Source organism: Anas platyrhynchos, chromosome 4, assembly GCF_047663525.1.
Source record: "Anas platyrhynchos isolate ZD024472 breed Pekin duck chromosome 4, IASCAAS_PekinDuck_T2T, whole genome shotgun sequence".
Taxonomy (NCBI): Eukaryota; Metazoa; Chordata; class Aves; order Anseriformes; family Anatidae; genus Anas; species Anas platyrhynchos.
In genome coordinates, this window is record NC_092590.1 from 17,506,061 (window position 1) to 17,523,777 (window position 17,717).

Consider the following 17,717-nt stretch of genomic DNA (forward strand, 5'->3'; position numbering starts at 1 on the left):
CTGTGCTTGGCGCAACACAAAGAACTCCTTGGCCCCAAAGACTGCATTTTAAGGTGATTAGAATTAGATTAATATAAGATTGCTTGGCAATTCTTTAGAAGTGTGCCAGCAAAACGGGAAATAAAATTTTAAAACAGCATTATCACTCTTGCAATATAACATCAAGGGTGCTCTGCAAATACATGACTTTCCTGCAGCTCTGACCTTGGGAAGTTTTCACCACACGCCTAGCGTTTAGCAAAGGAACAGAACATCTGATTTCAGCACGGCCTGCTCCGGGCTCTTTCCAAAAATCTCAGTATTTGCTCCTTATACACGTCTAAAAATCCAGACTCGGGCTGCCCTACCTCTGCTACAGGTGTGAGGCTCCACTGCTGGTGGCTCTGGGATATACTGGGAGAAAGGCTGCGTGGCACCAGCTGGGTGCAGCCCACAGGTGAGATTTCCTCCAGTGTGACCGGGCATTCGTTTTTCACGGCTCATGTGTCTGTCTCACCAGTGGTGTGAAGGAAACTAATGGCTTTACTATCAAGAAGCAAGACAAATGAAGCCTGCACCACACCACACACCACGCGATGGATGTCATCGGTTGGGAAACTGGGGGAGTGAGAGCTTCAGTGCCCTTCTCTCGCCCTCTTTTAGGAGGAGGCTGGGTGGGGATGACTACTACTTATTATTTTTATTTTCAGCTGTAAACGAGACATTTTAACTTAATGTCAAAACTGAAATGTCTGTCTGCAGATGCAGGAAAACGTTTATTTCATCTGGTAATGTCCTCATATATCAGCAGGTTTGTCTCACGTTTTAAGAATAAAAATGACCTCTGAAATGACTGAACTTGAGGATTGTTATTATTATTTTTAATTTCAAACAATTCTTTTAATGCTCAAGTATTTATTTCTGATATTCTACGTGCAACAAAAATGCTTATACCAAACTATGAGAAAGTGGCAATTACCAACTGGGGAGTTATAAATAAAACTATAAAATATTCAACTGATCCATAATTCATTTGGTAACAGACACCCAGCCATCTGGGCTGGGGTGAACTTGCAGCTCTGGAATAGGTTGGTCTCTGAAGAAGACTTTGCATTCAGAATGAATGCAGCCACCACACACACCAAAAAAAAAATCAAATAATAAACCCGTTGTGCATTGCTGGCTTTCAGGTTTTACTTTTCTGTTTTCTAACTATTTATAATTGCTTTGACTACATGCAACTAGGCTGCAAAAATGATGTGAAAGCCATGGAGGAGAGCCTGGTCTAATGCTGGGACAGAGATACCACGGACTTTCCTCTGGTTGGTCACCCATACGAACACGCTCCTGCTGGTGTCACCAGTAGGGACCTCGTTAGATTATTTAGGCTTATACCTACCTAAAACACATCCTGGTAGTTAACTTCAGGAAACGGATGAGGATCCACAAATGAAATTATTCTTCCTCGCTGCAAACTCGATACGTGGCACGCCAGCAAAGCTCCCCAGTGGGCTCGGGCTTCAGCTGGAGTCAAAAAGCCTGACAGCAGAAAAGTTCAAAGCGGACTGCTCAAAAACTCCCAGCTTTTGATGCCACTTATTCTGCAATCAGGGGGAAAAACCCCAGCAACTTCAAGAGATGCAGCAAGGCCTGGGCTGGGAACCATTCAAAACCACTCCACAGGCTACACTACTATATAAAAGGATGAAAGATCCTCCCTCTCCTAGGGAGGAAACCTGAAAACCTCCTTTCCAACACAGGAGCCCTCATAATGAGGCAGAAGTCTCCAAGGCAGCACCAATTACACTTAGTAAAGTATCCCTGTGTCAGTCCATACTGGTAAGACGACGCTTTGCTTTCCAGAGTGCCTCGTTCAGGTTGTTCCTGATACCTGTGGTAACGCCCTGGAAACTAGCGCGGTATCTCTAAATGACAGCAGTTTCCACACAGATATGCAATTGCAAGTCTTAAACCCTCTATTTATGCCACTAATAGCTCCTCTCTGACCAACATGAATCTAAAGCACGGCTTAAACTATCAGACATGCTCAATTCATACAGAATTGCCTGCAGCTGCTAAATTTTTCTAGGAGTTCATAAAATGCTTAGACAAATTTGCGGAAGAAAAATCCATTAAGGGCTGTAAAGTACCGAGGGGTGCTCCCGAGAGGTTGGAGAGCACACTAAGGGAACAGCAGCACGCGTCTGCCTCGTGCTCTTGCCCTTTCTGTGGTACCCACTCCTGACCACTGCCAGGAAGACGATGCAGCTCAGGGGATCAAGCACTGTTACCACTGCCATTTACACACAAGCCCTGCTCACCGCCTTGGCTGTGGAAAAGGAGTTTTACAAAAATAAGGACCTGTTTAAGCTTTCACAGGTCCTAGGCTAACAGTTCTGGTTAAAAAGTAGTTGTGAATATAAGAATATAAGCAAGCTGCCCCCCCCCCCTCCTTGAAGATGCTGTCATCTTCTCACCTTGCTTCCTGGTGTTCTCTTCCAAGTTTGCTGTCCTTCGGTTTCAAGAGCACATGGCTGTTAACGTAAGATTACAAGAAGCTTTACATCACAGCTTTCCCTATCCAAACTGCACTCGGCTGCTTTTCAAAGGCTGGTACATCCTGAGTGCTAAAGAAAACCCCTTCTCCTTTGATCCCTGCAACTTCGGTGTCAAAGCCTGCACAGTCAGAGTGAGGGTCATGGCTCTCAGCACACCTCCCTGCTCCTGACAGCTCTCTAGCTACTCCAAGAGTTTCATGTTGTTTTTTTTTTTTGGTCAAGGAAGAACCTGTCCCTGCTTCCCAGGCAGCAGCATGGGTTGCCAGGTCCTGTCCTCCAACATCTTTGCTCAGATATCATTGCTGCACCACAGGACGCATCTTGTACCTCTGTTTTGGCCTCAGGCATGCAGGCTCCTCGAGGCATTAGACACACTAATTCCTCCTCTGTTAGCGAGCACATCCAGATCTTTCTTGCCCTCTTCCCCAAAAGGCTTGAAAATATCATACAGGTCACGGAGCTGGATTGAACACTGGTTTCTAGCTTTTCAAACAGAAAACAGGCAAGGGGCTTACCTGAAAACACAGAGAGGAGGCCTTTAAGCGTAAAGGAAGTAAGCAGGGGAAATAAGCAGAGGAACTGCCCCGCTCCTAGACCCCTAGGCCAGCTCCATGCCTGCACCCATTCCCAGCACAGAAGATGCTGGAGACTAAAGGCAAAGAAAACTCCTCAGCTGCTGCCACAGATCACAACCACTTGCTCCCTACAGGCCCGTTATGAGACACCCGGCCCTGAGCAAGACTTCATGGTAGCTGCCTTCTGTACACGGGGCAGATAAGATGAAACACCTCGTGGGTGATGCACACCTTTGGTCTGGAGTGACAGCGCTACTTAATCACCCAGCTTGGTGAAATCCCTAAGAAAAAAACGCCGTGCGGTTGCCTCACAAAAAGCCAACTTCAGTGTTAGTGGCACGGGCAGACTGCTCTCTAGAAATGGTACAGGAAGAGGTGTTATGTGGCAGTTTCAGAAAGACAAAAACTTGAAGAAAAAAAAGGATGGCTAACTTAAAAAAAATCCCATGGAAACAACAGAAACTTAGTGGGAAAGTAAAGTGTGACAGGGAACCAGTCCTGAGCCTAAGGGCACAGCATCCAACACGGACAGGTCCCATCCCAGGTACCATCACATCCCTCGGGACTGAAAGAGCCGAAGTGTGCTGGGGTCCCCAGCTGAGATTAGCTGATTCACTGCATCTTGTGTGCAACCATTACTGTTTTCTTGCTGTATTTCCAAACTTGATTTCCAAAGTTCAGAGGAAAACAGTCTGAAATTAGTCTGAAAATGCCAGACAGATCGCCAGTGCAAGTTCCTTCTGATTATTTTAAATTGGGGAGAGAAGGAAGGGGAACAAATTAGTTTGGAAAGAAACACATTTTTGTCAGGAAGCAATCCCTTCAAGAACCCAAACCAGACGCAGTTTCTGCTGCCAAAAGCTCCCATGTGTAGAAGCCGTGGTGCAGCCAACATCCTGCTGCTTGCGCGTTCTCCGCAGTCCTGAAATTAGCACGGTCTTTTCGGGGCTGACAAAGCCAAAACAACAAAATAAACCCCGGCATTTCTCTGCGGCGCTGGGTTAGTGAATACCAGCCAGCGGGACTCAAACAGCCAGACCTATCCCATGGCATGCAATTTTTTTCATTTTCCACAGCAAGCAGCTCTTGTAGCAGACTTTCTCCTATTGCCGCAGTTGGCCTTGAATCACTACCAGGCTTTTAGTGACTCTACCTAATTACACCAGCCTTCACGGAAACGTAATCATACTAGCTGAAAACCCGTGTGAGACAAAGGACAGGGCCCCAGAGCAGCGTGTTTGGTGCTGATCTCATGGGGAGATGAGTGGGCTGAGCCCCCCCAAGGCCCCATACATTCTGCCTGCTCTCATTTCGAGGACAGCTGAAGGTGAGGCTCCTTCAGAGAGATCCAGCATCGCTGGGCAAGGCCAGCCATGAACCAATCTGCCTGCACACCTCTCTTACTAGCCCCAAAGGGCATTTTTCAGAGGAACCTAAAGAAAACAGATATCCACGTCTCCATGCCTGGCAGCTAGTATAATTTGCAGTGTCTCTGTCTCTAGCTGCTTTATTTCTGGCATGGACAAACTGATCACCACCCCAGGGGGTGCCCAGAGAGTAGAGGGCATGTTGTGTTACTGGGAAGCAAGTCTTATGCACGGGTTGTAGAGCAAGCAAATAGGCCTGGTTCTCCTGTAGGAACTTGGGGGGCAGAGGGGACAAGCCACAGAGACAACAAAATACCCCACTCCTTGCTTTGGCCACAGCCTTGCACCATCCCTCTGGGTGATGATCAGATTTTGCAAACACCTCCCATTGAATCAAACACGAGAGCATACACAGGTGCCATTTAGGTACTACAGGGTGCATTAAACACTCCTGGCTTGATCCACCACAATTCCCCCTGGCTGCATCACACTCCTACCAACTGAACTTACCCACGAGCCTTACCAGGAGCTGCATTTGTCACACGAAACCCACAGGTCTACTGCCTTCTCCTACAACAGACCTCTCAACACACAGCCATAGGTAATAATTGTGCAAAAGAGGCATTCTTGGCTGGAGGCACGGGAAGCCAGCTCCGCAGATAAATCCGGCTGCAACTATCGGGAATTTGGCACATAACTCAGGGAACAGGACCATTTCCTCACAGGCTGGAGAGATCAGCAATGTATCATCTTCTCTCATGCGGCTACATTTATGGAGGTTTATGTGGATTTAACTCTGCATATCAGGGAAAATGTAGTGCCAGCGATGAAATGCCAACGCAAACCTACCGACAGGAAAATCTCCTTCCAGCAGTGGAGCTACTGGCAGCAGCCTTCGCAGTGCAACAACAGTAAACAGCGCTAGGACCACAACACCCACTGATCTGTATTACACAGGTGCCTTCAACAGGTGTCGTTCTGCCATCCTCTGATTCTCCTCCAGAAGATTTCCTGCCACATCCATCAGCAGCGAGCAGCAACCCCAGCACGCCTTTATTTCTTCTCCTTGAGATATATCTGAGCAATTTGTTTAACACTTCAACAACCCAGTCTAATTACCAGGACAGGTATCTGATGAAGTGCAATGCAATCACACTCTCACTGCTGGCTGCCAAGCCTGTGCACATACACCTGGGTAGCAAGAACCGAACAGAGCCCTGCTCCATCTAGCATTTTTCTGCTCTGCAGCGATGATCTGCCAATCTCCATCTAGCTGTTACTCTGCACATCGCACCAGATTTCCTGGCTAAGTCTGGTCTGGAAGGAGAAGGCAAGTACTGGCTCCAGTGATCTGGCAGCACAAACCTCATGGTCCCAAATGCCACTGGTTTCCATTCCTGGAAGGGCTCCACGGCAGACAAGTGCCACTGGAGGCCCTAAATTAAATGTCGGGAAGCAAGCCAGGTAGGCAAAGGGAGAGAACCCAAAACACAGAGCATATGAGAGACAAGGAGAGAAAGGAAACAGAGGTGGGGGGTGGTTTCTGGGTCTTAGAGAAGCTGTGTGATGTGCCTGGTGTGTTGCTGTGCACAGAAGGAGCAGTAACCATGTTCTTTTTCTCCCATCACATTTCCAAGTGACAGAGGATAGCGGCAGCTCCTCGCCTGCCTCTGTCATGGCACAGGGCTTTGCAGTGCCCCGTCTGCCTGCCCCCAAGGCAACAACTCTTTTCTCCCTCTGGGCTTCCAAATGGATGGCAGGCAGCTCCCAGCCCTGGACAAAGGAACGAGCCTCTCTGCGTGATCTGTCTGTCTGCACAAACCCAATGACACGGTGTGCGATGACATCTCAGCCCTACCTTGTTAGAGAAGCAGTGACACTGTACCGTATGTCACCAGCCTGAGTCCAGCATCACACTGAAGAACTGAATTTCCTGAAGTCACTCAAAACAATTTTCTCAAGGGAACTGCAAAGTTTAGGACATTTTAAACCACTGGCATTTGGAATCCAAATTAACTCCTAGGGATTGCCCTTTCCCAACAGGAGAGGCAATCGTATTCCTTCTGGTTTAGTGGGTAGATGCACTGAAATGCAAAGAAGTGGTGGGACCTCCATGTAGCTTAATGTAAAAGAAAATGGAAAAAGCCACAAATGCTAAGTGTGTCCTGCTGGAAGGAAACATGTTGAAGACTGCAGTGATTATATCCTGTGAGACACAACCTCCCCCCTCCACCCCACACATTTGAAGAGGCCACAGCCCAGCCCTCCACACTGGGGACTTCCACCCATTTCAACGGGAGGCCCGCACCGGGTCTGACTGGCTTGGGCTCCCCCCCCAGACATTTCCCCGGGTTGAAGATCCACTTACCTGCCTGGTTTGTGGTTACATTTACAGAAACAAACTGCCGGGCTCCTGGGTTCTGGTCGGACACTCCATTCACTGCCTCAATTTCAAAGGTATAGTTTGTATGAGCAAGCAGATCCACCATCATGACAGAGGTGTTTTTCAGGCCGGTTTGCTGGGGGAGGTACCTGACATGACCGCCACACGCCTCGCACAGACCTGAGTGTGAGTTGCACTTCTTGCATGCAATATAATAAGACACATCTTTCCTTCCACCAGTATCAGCAGGGGGAATCCATTCCAGAAAGACACTAGTCTCGTTAACATTTGAGATGGCACTCCGAGGAGCAGAGGGGGGTCCTGGTTTGTAAAGCGAGAGAAACACATGGTAAAAACAGTATTATCAGTCATCCTGCTCTCTAGTACTCTCTAGGTTGCACGGAGCTGCCACGTTGCTCACGTGCCAAAAAGCACGCGGGGAAAATTTTCAGCAGCAACCAAAAGAACGGGAAGATGGGGATTTGAGCATTCCCACCTTACCTTAAAGGGTCTGTGTTGGGACACAGTCATCTGCAAGGGAGGCTGAGACACAGGGCTGGCTCAAAACCAGCAGGAGCAGTACATTTCACACCAGGGCATTGCCTCTGGTGCCCTCCTTGTTCTGCTTGCTAAGCGAGCTGCAAATCTTTGCTCTGCCCAAGTCATGTTGGCTTAATGGGGGGCAACATTCCCCCTCCTTACCCCATCACTAGCTCTGAATCCTTAAAAAAAGACACACACCGATGTATCCCCACTGCTTTGGTACTCAATTCCAACACTGAATCCTTCCCTCCATCCACCTGCTTCTCCCTATTAGCTCTTTGGCAAGAGCAAAGCCTAAGCCTGGTCATCCAAATCACACCTAAGCGAGACACTCGATGGAGCCCAAAACAGATGGTGATCTACACGGGCCACCGCAAGCACAGCCGTATCTGGCTACTCCGCGGCAGCCGTCTTGGTCCCTGCCAAGCTCCGAGCACCAGCACGGTTGGTTAGCCTCACCGTGTTCGCTTATTTTGCCAAGCCTCCCCTCTCAGTATGCCAGCATGGCTCTGGCAAAGCTATCTGAGGAGGAACGGCTGCTGCAGAGGTATCCGAGCCCCCGCAGATGTGGCCTGCTTTCCTTTACCCTGCTGGGAGAGGCCACAGCTGGGCAAAAAAAAAAACAAAAAACCACAAAAACACATTACACACTGAGGCCACGGTTTCTAAAAGCGATTCCCAGTTCAGCAGGTGGCTGTGCTGCCCACCTGGAGATACCCTCAAGACCACTTATTTGCTTATTTTTTGACATGCACCTTTCCAAAAGCCAGGCCCTTGCTTGGATGCCTGCACACCTGAACTGCTCGCATCTCACTCGATGGCTTTGCGTTAGAGAAATCTGCCCCTTTGGGGAGGGAAAGGGAAATACTGCCCCGAAGATGTTTTAAGAAGCTGTTTGTTTTAATAGACTTGTCTTGGAGATGAAGGGCTGGCTGCAGATACACCCTGAAGACAACGTGGAAGGACAGCGAGGACCTCATGCAAGAGCCTCGCACGGGGAAATTTATCAAAGAAAACTGGGATGGATTTTAGCCACAGCATCACCAGAAGCTATACAGCACAGACTGGGATTTTTCCAAAGAAAGTAGAGGAGCGAAGGCAACATCCTGCCATCCAGTTTGCATGAAGCTGTCAAAACCCATGAGTAGCTTCTTGATATGTGCCCGTCAGCTAGCTTCATCAGCTAGCACCCCCTACAAATTTAACAGCCTGTCTTAGGCGGTCGTCTTCTAGTTTTGTTGTGATAATTTAACTCCATTTGTTACTTAAAATGGGCAATGTTGCAAAACCGAAGCTACCTTATAAACTAGGAGCATTTTTCCCTGTTTCCCTTTCCTACTCCCCTTTTTAAGTCTATAAAATTGGTAATGGTTATGAAACACTGCGATGATTTCAACTCAAGCTGTTCTGATTCAATGAGAAGCTCACTGCCGGAGGGAAATAAATAATCCTGATATATATATTATTGTCAGGGAAAAAGCAGTCAAAGACAAAAGCTAGGTTAGCTTAGGAAGCAGCAGATCAGCCTTGTCGGAGGCACATTTTGTTCCGTCATCTGTGAATGAAAACTTTGCTAATGTGGAAACGAGGCACGTTGTGGGTTTAGCCCCTGCAGGTAGGGCTGGAAGGGGGTCCCTGCACGCTTACTCACCTCCCAGAGAGGCAGATGCAGAGAGGAAGGTTCAGGAAACTCTCTGCCTGCCAGCTATCTGCGCACACACGCTGATTTAATGTTGACAGCCTACTTGCTTACATCCCTAAAATGAAGCACGGGCTCAGGTCTCTGCAGGTTGGAGGACCTGGTGCTCAACTGCGGCCGTGCCAGCAATTCCTAACTGAGCCGGGACGGTCTTTGGAACGAGGACTACAATTACCCTCCAGATAATGGCTTCACAGCACTATAAAGGGGGAACAAGCATCCATTCGCCAGGCACGAAGACACTGGAAGGAGCTGACACATCCTCGGGGCGGAGAGGGCTCTGCCACCAGGCTGAGTGTTTCCACAAGCCCGCCTCTCGCAATCTGCACCTCAGGGGTCCAGCGCTCTTCAGCTAATGACACCGCAGTACAGCAGAAGGCAGAACTATTTTCTGTCCTGTCACACTCACACTGCTATAATGGAAACTATGAAATTCATCGCGGGAGCTGTGTGGAGTTATATACATTGCACTCAGGGTTGTGTTTTTTTTTTTTTACTGGTTAAATTGCCCGATTTTTTCTTCCACTGGATGAATGCACTTTTACTGCTACCAGTACTCTAAGAGGAAAATAAAGAACTCAGGCACAAAAAACCACTTATTGGACAACGTGTCTTTAACAGAGGATAAATTATTACTTTTGCAAAGTCACCAGAGGTTTTTACTTGCTTTGTACAGCTGCTCTTCTTGAAGGTTTAAAAACATCAACTTCAGTGGAAATGCTTTGAAGCTAGCGGGACTTCATAACCTATAAAATTAGCATTCTCAAAGGGGCTCTGAGAAAGGTCTTTAGCAGTCTGCAGATATCTAACAAGACCTACTTGAAGAATCCTGAAACCACATATGGGTAAAACTTTGAAAAATCACAGCTGGGAGAAGAAAACGGTGTTTTAGCTCCCAAAGAGGAGGGGCCCTAACAAGGTCTCTTTTCATTGCCAAACCTCCCTTTGTCAAGGACGAATATATTCATTCACTGTTTTTTTAATTTATTTATTTATTTTTTTGCTACTTTATGGCCTAAGAAGGCAGATTCAACATTTCTGCAGCACGATCCATTGACCAAAAGCAAATCATTTCTGATGATAAAGGTATTGGTGTTTTTCTCAATGGACAGCAAACCTGTTGTTGGCTGACATGCACATGTAAAAAAATAACCTGAGAAAGTTCCCCTGAGATACTAATATATATTTGCACATGCACACACAAACTCTAAAGTAACCTTTGAGAAGAGAATATACCAAACACTACAAAAACATCAGTGTCCCACCTTGTCCTATTCCCTCTGTGCTCTTTGTGCCATTCCCTTTTATTCATATTTCCCCTGTATGCTCTGAACTGCAACAGGACTCTTCGCCAGAGATGAGAGGGGGGAAAAAAGTGTAACTTTGATGTTTTCATTTTAAATTGATATTTCGCAAGAACTGAAGCTAGGACTACTAAATTAAGAAGAAATCAAGCTCAACTATTTCCTGGGAGATGCATAACAATACTAAAAATTCTCAAATGCCTGGCAGGACCAAACATTTTTTGTCTGATGGCAATAGTTTATTTGGACCGCATTACAGGAAATAACTAGGAAAAATTAAATAAACATATATTTGTCTTTTTCCCCCACTGTGCTCATCTGTGCAGTTGACAGTGGTTTAGCAGTTTTGTTTAGCAATGCTGGTGATGGTGGTGAGACCATTGCAGTTTGGGACTGATAAACTTTCTCTCGAAATTAGGAAATTGTGATTTTATAGTTGCACCAACCGCACGGAGACTTTGCAGGTACAGAGCCGAAAACAAACACTGATGTGTTCTCTAAAATTAACTAGATTTCAAGTTGAGGAAACCCTATGAATATTATTAACTTCTGCTGTAATAAATAATGAAAACATTCACAAAACTTGCAGTATTTTCCTACCAGTCATGACTCAAACCTGTCTTGCTTGTGCTTCAGTTCATGACAAGATGTTCCCTTGCAACTCTGGTCGTGTTGGGTTTAAAATGTTAGTGTTGCTACCTGCTATTCGCTGTCCCTGTTGAAATGTACTACGCCTGCAGCTGAAATGGAGTAACACACAGGCTTTCCTCACCACCTGCAGCAGAACTACAGCTGAATGAGGACAAAATCCCAAGGAAGGATGCTTAAGACAAGTGAGAGTGGCTTAACACTGAAACGCATGGAGAGGGCTCAAATGATCCACCTTGCTTTCGGGGTAGCAAGCAGGAACACCAGCAGAGCTGCTTCAATATCCTAAAATGCTGTACCAGCTTGCTCTGTACGTGACACAGCAGCACGCTCCGGAACAGTGGGTGACAGAAGCAGAGCAGTGCCTGGGTCAGCATTAAACCTTTCATCTGCCTCAGAAGCACTCGGTGTCCTGCCACGCCACGTCCTAATAGAGCTTCACACACCATGCCTGGACTTTAAACAAGCTTACAGTAAGCTTTCAAAACAAACAAAAAGCAAAGATTAAACCCCCCAAACAAAAGCTTTAAAAAAATAAAAATAAAAACCAAGCAAACAACAACAACAAAAATCAACCTCACAATATTTGTGGCATCATAAAGTACAGCCTTTACTTATAGGATTCAGGAAACGTGGGAGAAGGGCACTCATATTCCTCCGTGTTTTATTATGTGCTCGTCATCAAGCATGGTCGTACCCCTGTGAAAATCCCACCCTATGCTCAGGTCACAGGCAAGTAAGCACAAACCTCTTCCTCAGGGGCGGCAGCTTCTCCTCCGTGCTAACTCACCAGCGGGGTGATTTGGCATAACCCCTGGCTTTGGTTCTGCCTAGGCAAAAAAGCTGATTTGGGGTGGTTTTTCAGAGTCCCCCTCCCTTCCCATTTCTCAATACCCACACTGACTAGACATCTTTCTCATTGATCTATGTGCTTTAAAGTCTTGCCATGAGGCAAAACAGACATCAGGAAGCCCTGTTGTCACAGTTTCTCGTGCTGTAGCCCATCCCAGTCACCGCTCTCCGAGACACTAGTACATGTACTTAATAAGCTGAGGAGTGCGTGCACGACTCGCCCCCCACCAACACCGCTTTGATCATAGCTGCACTGCCTCCTCCTTCCCTGCAGCACACCTTCACCAGCCACGTGCTTCAAGTTCCTTTGGCTGATGAAGGGTAAGCCCTGCATTCAAGGGTCCCAACTATCCTACATCTTCTGTGCCAAGAGCCCCTTCCAGGGGAGCAGAGAGCTGCTGAGGGCAGGCTCCTCCGCAAAGTGACTCTCCAGCAGGAACAGACTTTTTCTTCCCCTTTTCTGAAGTGCAAACCTGGGCAGCTAGGAAGGACAGCTGTATTCACTGGGAAAACACTCAGCAGGACTAGCTGGGGGTCTACAAACTGAAGCCCTGAGTAAAATAATATATTTCAAATATTTTTTTTAATAAAAAAAAATTCAAATACAAATTTGAAATATATATATTTGAAATATAAAGCAAACAGAACAACCAGCCTTCAAGTACAGTTGAGAGGATAGCTCACAGATGGCAGCAAAAGGGCCATGCTAGTGGTTCCAGTTCTACCTCCCAATCCCCCAGCTTGTTTTTTATACCCTCCATCCCCTACACCAGGGGATAAGCTCTACATTTTTGCTGCTGGTTTGGAGAAGCATTTTACCCTGTGAAGCTTTGAGGCTACCGTGACGAATAACCTCCTCCAGGCAGCTTGGAAAGGTAGGGCTCTCTCCCTGCTGGTCTACTGAAAATGAGCTACTAGATGATGCTAAGCAGGACCATATCTACTCTACCTACAGCTACGGTAGACAAGCACTACTGGAGCTCCTTCCATACGTGTGTGGGACACCGGTACAGGTCTGAGCGCAGTGCTGCTGGCTGGGAATGCCCCCAGTGTGATGGTAGAGCAGACTGTGAGAGAGAGATGGAGCATCATCTGCTCCTTTCTTAAATGCTTCCTGGGTTTAACGCCAGCTTTCAAAGCAAAAGGCCTGAGTCTGTTCTTGGAACTTGGGGTATGGTGGGCAAAGCCAGCGAGGTTGCAAGTGTGTCAGACTAACTCCAGCTGAAGCCCAGAGCCTGGAAAAGCACATTAAGATCATAACGTCTAGTCACAGTAAAAGGAACAGCTCAAAAGGATTAAAAACAACCCTCTAAGCACATGCTTACTTGTACAGGCCATTGTAGGTGGGTCTGATTCCCTCCTAAAATAGTGCTCTTCACACAGGCAAGATGTGGATGCTTCATCAAGCGTGTAGCTGTGAGGGGGACATTTGCTGCAGGATGGACTGTGGGGTGAAGCTTTGAAGAACCCAGGTCTGCATACTGTGAAAAGAAGAACCACAGGCTAAGCTCTCCCATCATAAAAAATTAGTCTCTTCACATTTCCTTTTAAAAACATGTCTTCAGCTAGAAAGAAAACAGACAAACACTCGCAAACTATTTGGTTTGAATATTTTAAAACAAGTCTACCCCACTAATAAACAAGGCATGCTTAAATATCCGCCTGAAAAAAGAATGAGAATCTGTTGACTGCCTCTCCCCTAGCATCTGCCTTTGCTGGGTATTTATTTCCTCTGTTAAATGCATGAGAGGTAACATCTTTTGGCTCTGCTTTAGAAAACATTATTGTGTTTGGGTGGTGTTTTTTTTTTTTCATTCAGGCTTAGAAAAACAGGTAAAATACATCCTGTGGTTTTTGTTTAAGATGTTCTATACCCAGAAATCAATGTCTCAGCAAACAAATAACAATACAGTGGTTGAGGGAATCTCGAGATTGACAGTTTTAAGACATTGTGATAAGGCTACTTCCCTAGGGTTTTTTCCCCTGAAAACCTGTGATGAATTTTAAAGTACTTTATATAAGACAGATTGCTCTGGGTACAGCCTGGGAAGCATGCTCGCCGTCCAAGATATTCCTTTCAGCTCCAATATATATGCATGATGAAGTTCAAAGAGTTTATAAGAGAGATATTCATGTTCTTACAAAAGCAATATATTGGCTAAGGCTAGCTTAGGATTTTTTTTATTATTATTTATTTTGATAATTTGAACGGAATACAGTAATACCTTTTTTTACCAGCCTCTTGGAAAAAGCACTCTTTCACCTAAGCGAAGATCGCTGCGCTTACTCACCGGTGTGTGCACACAGCGACAAGCGGTGACAGCGAGAGGTTTGCATTTATTCACCTTGGCTTTAGAAAAAAAACAAACGGACCTGTAATTATGCAGTCGGATGCATAATTACAAACCCGCAGCTACCGGGAAGAAAAACAAAGCACGGATACATCCATGGCTGGCTATTTGGACAAACAAAAGTTCCCTGGAAATCAGTCTTTCCATCTGCATTCAGACTTGCCTGGTGGCAAAGGAGAAGTGCTCGCAGCAAACAAATTAGTACTGTCCCACTAACAACGCCCCAGGCAGCCACAGCAAGGTCATGTGTTAAAATGCAGCCAGAAGACATGAGGAGAGTTCATCTTCCCTATAAAGTGCAGGTTTTTACTGTTAATCCCTTTTCCTCCGAAGGACCAAGTAAGATGCTGAACTTGGCAGTACTTCCTGCAGTACCAGAGCCTCTCTCTTGACATCTCCCCTTTCACATCACTAGCTTCTTCACCAAGAGGTCAAGACAGACTCTAGCACCTCAACTCGTAACGAAACCATGCACTGCTCTGTTTGACGCTGAAGCTATTCTGATTTCAGCTCTCCACAGCACAGGGAGAAAATCCCTTGGAATCAACCAGCAAGTCTCTGCTGATGAAGACCACTCGTGGCATGATCCAGGAGCACCCAATAAACCTCCTCAGACCCCACCTCCAGTTTCGCCTGGCCTGAAGCAGTTTCCCTGCTCACCACAGGCTACAAGGTCTCAGCCACGTATCTGCTGCCGCTCCATCCCTGCTCCTCTGCCCACAAGACGTGCAGAGAAAACCTAAGGGAAATAGGTGAATCTAAAGGTTTTAAAAAACGAACCTCCAAAATGGCTCACAGCCAACCACTGCTTCACATCCAGACCGTGAGCCCTGCAGGACACAGTCCATATTTTGTGTCTGCACCTGGATGGCTAAATTTATTCCAGATGATTGCTAAAGGACTTGCTGCAAGCTGTCCTCGTGTTTTATGGTATGTTCCTCAGTTTCTTACACGAGTTCACTTATCTATTAGCTTCACGGCTACCTTCAGATGCTGCCCTACCTGCACAGCAGGAATTGTTCTGTACTCCCCGGAGAATCTTCCAGGAGAGGAGACCACCAAACAGCCCCTCTTTGGCCTGCAATTTCTAAATCAAAGCCAAATCAAAACTCACTTGCACACACAGACAATAGACGTAGGGAAATGAAAGCACAAAAACATGCGATATATAACGAGGGCAGCCCACGTCTAGTGTGTACTCGATGTAATTAGCCTTCAAAAAAGGACTTGAATTTATCTCATTATGTACCATCAAGACAGACAGAAAATCATTAAATCATTATGGCACAAGAGTTTCCTGAGCTTCTATTGTGTGCAAAGCAGCACCCGCAGAGCAAGCCAGTTTTCCTCAACAGCTTTTCAGCAAGGTGCAGTTTGTTACTGGTGGTGTGATACATAGCTCAGTTTGCAGGGAATAATGCTTTGTTTTCATGAAGAAGTACACGCCAACTGATTTACAACACCAATAATCCTCGTTTTCATGAGGGATGTGGAATCAAGATGAACTAGACCAGCTGAGGGGAGACCTCATGGTGGCCTTGGTGACAGCACGGAGATGGGACAGGGGAGGGTCAGGCTGGGGGTTAGGGAAAGGATCTGCACCCAGAGGGTGGTCAGGCACTGGGACAGGCTCCCCAGGGCAGTTGGCACAGCACTGAGCCTGCCAGAGCTCAAGAAGCTTTTGGACAACGCTGTTAGACACATGGTTTGATTTTTGGATGGTCCTTTGTGGAGCCAAGAGTTGGACTCGGTGATCCTGGTGGGTCCCTTCCAACCCTGGCTATTCTGTGATTTTATGTAATCTGAAGGCTCCCATAGGTCAGATATTTTGTAAACTGGATTTGGAGCAAAATAGCCTGAATTCGGGGACACCAACAGCCCGTGCCTTCCATGCACGTACCTTGGATTTTGATCCGTTATCATTCCACTTCTGACAGTCAACCTTAAAGTCTCCTCATGAAGTATACATGATTTTATTTAAAATTACATGGGTGTCTGGGGTTTAATTTCTAATTAAATCTTATTTTAGTCTTATATTTTTATCTCAGTATTTCTAATTCAATGGTTCTTCAAAGGCTACAGAGAACTAGCACAGAACGGCCATTCATTTAATAGCGTTCTCTCTCTTCTCAAGGGGCTGGGAAAAGGAGGAGAAATAAGACAAGCCTAAATTTCCCCATAATCTGCTGGAAGCCAGCTGACAAGAAATGAAATAGTTTCAGGTTGTTAATGACATCTGCTTCTTTCTTTCTAATATTAAAACTGATAACTCCTTAACTGATTAACAGCTGCCGACGTGTGAAAATAGTCTCTAAATGAAATTTGTTGCTAGAAAAAAAAAAGAATATTTTTAGATGCAGCAAACATGCCATAAACAACCTGCTGGTGTTAGGTGGGACGTGTTTCTGTTAGTAGCGCATCCATTATCAGCAAATTCATTTCGCTTTTTATTTTTAGTAGCAACCACAAAACCTTGCAGGCATAGAGCTTTGACAGCCGTGCAACCTCTGGCTGCCAGCACACTTTGGGACAGTCCAGCAAGGGATCACTGCAGGCAAGGACAGCAGCAGGAGCTCCTTGGGACAGCAACGGCATGAGCTGATTCCTCAAACTGGCAGAAACTGGGTCTTATAACTTGTATGGACAGGGGAGGAATCACTGGGACTCTGACAAGACAAGCTGCCTTCTTCAAACAAGACGCTTAACTTTTATGTACTAGAGACTGCAAGTAGCTGCGAGTGGGAAAAAGTCGGCAGAAGCAGCCAGTAACATCAAACAGCTGGTACTACTTAACAGAGATTATCTTCTGCAAGCCTTAACATCAAATGATTTGCAGCTGCAGCTCTGTAATCATCCCCGAGCTGCAGCTGAAGGCTACAAGCAACGTGCAGGGCTTCCTTCCTCTTTGGCTGCCCCATGCCTTTGGGGCACGCTGGCCCTAGGCGGTGGCACCCAGCAAGCACTGGAAGCAAGGACACCACCTCTGAGCATCTCTGTGCACCCAGGAACTTAACACGTACGTGGCCACATCCGTAAGAAGCATCACCTTCAATGCAAGGAGCTCTCAGCTATCACAACATCAAATTAGTATTATACTGAACTCAAGCCTTGTTCCCTGCAGGGAGAAAAGCTGAGAAACAACCCCATGAAGCCTTGAAATCCCGGGAGAGATGAGAAAGGTCCAACCTATTACTCCCTTTGCACTCCTCTAATTCTGGAAGGGTAAGCTTGCAGTACTTAAGTGCTTCAGATCAGCAAAGTGACCTTTCGTATATCCCAGAAAATCAAGCTCAAACAGGACTTACCCCTTCTCCCTTGCAGAGTACCAAATTAGTCTCCGAGGTAATCAGAAACCACCAATATAACTCATAAAGCAGGGCCACTAATCCATAAAGCTAAAGAACGGAATCTATGAAAAATGAATGAGGATAAGAACGTCTGGTCTAAACAGAGCACAC

The 17,717-nt window shown here is 46.3% G+C and overlaps 1 protein-coding gene across 18 annotated transcripts in view; it reads right to left on the reverse strand.

Moving 5' to 3' along the window:
* EPHA5 (EPH receptor A5) overlaps nucleotides 1–17,717 on the reverse strand; it is a 197,284-nt gene that overhangs the window by 77,240 nt on the left and 102,327 nt on the right. For 11 of the 18 annotated variants that reach the window (XM_027455977.3, XM_027455976.3, XM_027455984.3 and 8 more), the window contains 2 exons: nucleotides 13,234–13,389; nucleotides 6,848–7,183 (listed from right to left, as the gene is read on the reverse strand). The exons of 3 other annotated variants lie outside the window; for them this stretch is intronic. In XM_027455977.3, coding sequence (XP_027311778.2) covers nucleotides 6,848–7,183; nucleotides 13,234–13,389 — 492 coding nt within the window. The remainder of the gene's footprint in view (nucleotides 1–6,847; nucleotides 7,184–13,233; nucleotides 13,390–17,717) is intronic. 4 more of the 18 variants (XM_027455985.3, XM_072037110.1, XM_027455978.3 and 1 more) reach the window with 3 other exon arrangements.